The sequence below is a fragment of the Zingiber officinale genome, chromosome 6A, assembly GCF_018446385.1.
Source record: "Zingiber officinale cultivar Zhangliang chromosome 6A, Zo_v1.1, whole genome shotgun sequence".
Taxonomy (NCBI): Eukaryota; Viridiplantae; Streptophyta; class Magnoliopsida; order Zingiberales; family Zingiberaceae; genus Zingiber; species Zingiber officinale.
In genome coordinates, this window is record NC_055997.1 from 141,531,353 (window position 1) to 141,537,027 (window position 5,675).

The 5,675-nt window shown below is 38.6% G+C and overlaps 1 protein-coding gene across 1 annotated transcript; it reads left to right on the forward strand.

Moving 5' to 3' along the window:
• Positions 1-2,423: 2,423 nt before the first annotated feature.
• On the forward strand, positions 2,424-4,153 carry LOC121998386 (receptor-like protein kinase FERONIA). Its single transcript, XM_042553309.1, has 2 exons — positions 2,424-2,521; positions 2,621-4,153. The coding sequence occupies exon 2, from the start codon at positions 2,711-2,713 to the stop codon at positions 4,121-4,123; it is 1,413 nt and encodes a 470-aa protein (XP_042409243.1). The 5' UTR covers positions 2,424-2,521; positions 2,621-2,710; the 3' UTR covers positions 4,124-4,153.
• Positions 4,154-5,675: the final 1,522 nt, after the last annotated feature.

Consider the following 5,675-nt stretch of genomic DNA (forward strand, 5'->3'; position numbering starts at 1 on the left):
CGTACCATTCCATCTACTATCCACCACTTTATTAATTATTAACATTCTTCTCATATCCATGATGATAAAAGATGAATACGTTCACTCTTAGCGCTCCCATCAATTCATCCTAGGACCAACACAGAGGAGATAAATCACGGACGATTACTAGCCTTTGAAATAGTGACTAACATATAAGGGCATTCTTCTCATACCCACGGGATGCTTTTAGAGGGTGATTGACGTAGGATTAATTTTTAATGGAAACATGTTTCAGACAAAAACAAAAATATTGGAAAAATAATTTACTGTCTGACATTTACAGGATATTAATTAAATTTAAATTACACTAAATTAAATTTTAAGATGACCTGAACAGATAATCTCAGACTATCAGCGGAGGCTAATTTCTATCAAAAAATCTTTTTGATTCTTGAAAAATAAGGGGCAAGGGGATTGATCGAGAATGATTTCTTGTTCTTATCTTATTATAAGATTATAAGATCGTGATTTGATCCGCATATATTTGGTAAAAAGAATAATCTTCCTCTTTCCTTTGATCATAAATGGAAAGTGTTCGATTGGAACATGAAAACGTGACTGAATTGATCTTAGTTACTCTTCGGTACGAGGTACTGAAGGCAGTTTGCACAGTGGCGACAAAGCGGGCTGAGAGGTTGGGCGGGCGGGCCAGCTAAGCAAGAAGATCATGCATGCAGATCAGTCTGGCAGGTAGAGCGGCTGATCAGATCGAGAGACCGAGCAACCAAGTGGTCGGTTAAGCAGAGCAGCGGAGCGACAGATTTAACAGTACGGTCGAGCGAGCGTGGAGCCGAGCGGTTGAGTGAACAGTGCGATCGAGTCGTAGATAGAGCACAGAGTCTGATTGGGCAGAGCAACCATTCGATTAGAGAGACCGACCGAGCAGTGTGATCGGCCGCTCGAGCGAGTGGAGAGGTCGACCGGACGGACGGAGAGACCGACCGGGCAAGCTGCCAAGCGGACGTAGAGAAATCAAGCGGTTGAAGAATTCGAACTGGCGAATGAACCGAGGCCTATGAGAGTCGCAAGAAAAGTTTTCTTGAAACAGATTCGCTCCACCTTCGGCTGTGCTTCAAGGTCTTCTCGGATCGTTTGTTTCCCAAGATACAAGGGTTAACCGTGGTGCACACCAATCACTAGTGGGCACACCAAACTGAGTGATACCCCGACTGCTATCACGGGCACTCCGCCGAGCATGAGTTTGCACGATAGAAAAAGAGGGAACGTAGCTGGAGAGCTTTTGCTGCTTTTCCTTTATGTCTCACTTTTACCTATGATCGTACTCTTCTTATATAGGAGCTCAGATGATCATTACTCGCTGATCTCCGAGCTGGAAACGCCAACGTTTCACTTACGTGACAAAATACTGGTTGTTCTACTTGGGTAAATTTTGCCAAGTCAATTTGCCCGCGCACGAGTCAATTTGGTTCAATACAATCCGAGCTCTGGATTTGCGCCCCCCTGTGCACCCACACATGAGAGAGTATCTCCCAATACATTTGTTCACATCATCAATGCATCTGAATCAATATAAATCAACCAACATACTATGAAACTCCTAATATGAGACTAATGTTTTACCCCGCCATGCGCTTATAGCCTGTGTACCTGCATGAACCTCCCTCCATATCCGTGGGACCGACACTAAGAGGCCGCTAAGATAGAAGATCTACCTAATATGAGACTAATGTCTCTTTCACAATAGAATCTCTTTCCACTTCTACCTCTTCTCTTCTACCTTCGTATCACTTATATCAAAAAGGGAAAAAAAAAACAATTCCCTTCCATCTATGTAATAAAGCTCTCTTCACTAATATGGAGATAAATTATGAAAAACATCTTAACTGAAAGTAATCACATTTTACAATGCTATAATTACCATTGTCCTCGCACAAATAAATAATTCTCAGATAGAAAAATTAAATTAATTTTAAAATATCTTAAATACAGGACTCTAACTCTTTTTATAAATTCAATTAAACAATAAATATTTTAAATAAAAATATTATATTACTATTAATAAAAATTATAATAATTATTTATTTATTATTAAAATAAAAAATATTAATTATTATAGGATAAAGTTAAATATTTTTAATTTTATTTTTATTTTTAGTGTACCAATTTATAATTTTATTTTTATATTTATTATTATTATTATTATTAATATTATTATTATTATTATTTCCTAGTAAAATATCTCGCCCAGTAAATTTTTATGTACAAAACAAGTCTACCCTCCCAGCCTTCCCTGCCCGTCGTCCAATTAAATTAAAACAAGTTATGCAATTATTTTGACTATAATTGACATCCAACTTTGGAATTTAACAGCATGGGCCTGCCTTGACGCGTTGGGATCACTATAAGATTCCATGTCGAATAATATAATATAATAATACAATATAGGCGAGCACTGAGCCGCCAAAACGCTTCACGCTGAGAGTTCTACGATCGGAGTCGGAGGCCCTCTATACTCGATCCGTCTGCTGCATTTGATCAGGTTTTCTGCTTTTCTGTTTTCGGTGTTCTTTTTTGCTTGTGATTTTGCCTTTCCGGTATAGGCTTACCATCGTTATTCGTTCCTCCTCTTGTTTCACAGTATCTGCGATTCTCCCAAAACCCCTTTCTTTTGAAATTTTCTAGTGGTGGAAAAACCGAATCTTGCCAAGGTTCGAGCGAGCTTTTTCCCATGAAGAATCCTGTGGTTCTCCCTAATTGCGCCCTCGTCTGCGCTTCTTTGATAATCTTGTCGGTGGCTCCGGCCATCTTAGCTGCTGATAATGACTCCGCGATCCTCCTCAGTTGCGGAGCTTCTCAACCGGGCTCCGACCTCGATGGAAGGGATTGGACCCCCGACTCCGATTTCAACTTCTCCCTCCCTTTGAGCGGCCATAGCGTCAAAGCTACACAGCAAGGTTCGTCGGTGCCTCGAGTCCCGTACTTGACGGCTCGGGTCTTCACTTCCCCTTTTTCCTACAATTTCCCTCTCGCCGTCGGCGGTCGGGTATTCCTCCGCCTCTATTTCTACCCTTCCAATTACGACAACGACAACTACACCTCTGGCGATGCCTTCTTCTCTGTCACAGCTGGCACTTACACCCTCCTCCACAATTTTAGTGCTTCTCTTGTTGCTAATAATTTAAATTATGACTACTTTACCCGTGAATTTTCCCTCAATGTCTCCACCGGCGTCCTAAACCTCACCTTCTCCCCCTCCCCCGCTCATAACAATTCTTATGCCTTTATAAACGGCGTCGAGATTGTGCCAATCCCTGACATCTTTAACTCCGGCAATGCTGTGCTTATCAATACTGATGGTTATGCCTATCCCATATTGAAAGAGATCCATCCAGAATCAGCAATCGAAACTGTGTACCGGCTCAACGTGGGTGGCCAAGCAATCGCCCCTCCCATTGGGGAATTTTCCAGGTTTTGGGAAGATGATACACTTTATCTTTTTGGCGCTTCTTCTGGTGTGACATTTTCTAAAGATACAAATGTTAGCATCAGATACGCCCCTGACGTTCCATCTTACATTGCGCCAACTGAAGTCTACGCGACAGCAAGGTCAATGGGTCCAGACGCATCAATGAATTTGCAGTACAATCTTACATGGATTCTTCAAGTAGATGCTGGCTTCAGCTACCTTGTCCGGTTTCATTTTTGTGAGATCCAATATCCCATAACCACGAGGAAACAAAGAGTTTTTGAAATCTTCATTAATAACCAGACAGCGGAGGAATCCGCGGATGTTATTGCTTGGAGTGGCGGTATCGGTGTTGCAACATTCAGGGATTACATGGTGAGTACAACAGGAAGTGGGCAGATGGACATGTGGGTTGCCCTTCATCCACAGGTCGACTCGCGACCACACTACTACGATGCAATTTTAAACGGGCTTGAGGTCTTCAAGTTACAAAACAGCAGCAACAGTTTAGCTGGTTTTAATCCAGAACCACGTGATCAAACTTTTGATAATCCTGATGGATATTATTTCACCGATTCGATATCTTTGCATGTAAAGATCGTAATTAACATCATGCAGATATTGCTACCACATATAAATCCAATAAATGGGATTTATTGGTTGTGTTTTTCTTGAGTTTGATTTATTGGAAAAAGATTTTATGTATGTAGAAATTGGTTAAATTGCTTTTCGGAACTAAGATGATAATTATAAATTGATTTCAATTGTTCTTCTCTTTATTTTTTTTCTATATTATTTCTTTTCGTTTATGTGTTTCTTTATTTTTTTCTATATTCTTTCTTTTCGTTTATGTATTTTTATATTTCTATGTTTCAAATACGGTATCAGAGCCATTTTATCCTATGTTTTTTTTAATTCTAATTATATTATATTTATAGTTCATGTTTTGTTTTTGTTTCTTTTGTAATTTTTTCTATACTACTGTTCCGATGTAATCAAGCTTCTTACAAGTTACAACCTCAACGCCACATGTTACTCTTGCCTTCTCCATCAGATCTAACGCATGTTATTCTTTCAACTGTTTGTTTTCTTTTTCAAGTCGCTTTATTTTCTATTTTCTTTATTTATTTTTATCTATCTTCTATTTATTTTTTCCAATTTTTTCTCCTCTAAAATTCCTAATCTTTAATTCTTTTCCTATTTTACTAAGACCAACAATAATTTTCTTTCGTCTCCTTTTTCCTTTGCTTCCTTCATTCATCAACCGAACTCTCATCTCTTAGAGCATCTCATTATAATATTTATCACCTCATCAAAAATATAAAATTCACTACCATATATTTATTATAATAATATATCCCTTTTACTCACATACCTTTTAACATTAACATTCATTATTTATGGGTCCACTACCCACTTATTCATCCCTTTTATTAGTTTTTAAAAATAATATTAAAAATTTATAATTTAAAAAAAAAATATTAAAAAATTAAGAGAGAGAGTGTTCAAAGATGTTCAAACCTTTGAACACCCTCTCTCCTCTCTCTTGTGAGTGGGTACAGTGGCGAATCCAAAAATTCAAATATAGAGGGGTGATTTCCACGAAACAAGGGGCGGCATCGGCGGTATTATATCACGAAAAATATGTATTCGCCCCTTGTTTCGTGTAAATTTGCTATTGCTATACACCCCTTGTTTCGTATCCAAACAATACCCTCTCTCCTCTCTCTTTGAACACCCTCCATTTAACACCCCCTCTCTCCTTTCTCTTTGAACACCCTCTCTCCTCTCTCCAATGCCGCCCCCTTCATTTATTTCTACTTATAGCAATAGTAAATTTTGACAGTAGCAGAATTTAGATAGTAGTAGATTCCAGCAGCTAATTAAATAGTAGTAGATTTATTCCAAACTAACAATTTAGATAATAGCATATTTATTCTAGTAGCTAATTAGATAGTAGGAGATTTATTCCAAACTGGTAATTTGCTTCCGATTATAGTGGCATCCAACAAAAGTGTCCACATCATTACTTCCCTCCTCGATGCTGAGCTTGTCCCCAAGCTCGAAATCGGGATATAACGCCACTAATAGCATGGAGGGAAATTTTCAAATTCACTTCCACCTCTTCCTCACCTTCTCTGTCATCATCAGACACTTCAATTCAAAACAAGCATTTACACTTGTGACTCGTGGAGTAGGACTTATCACAGTTAAAACAGAAGCCCGT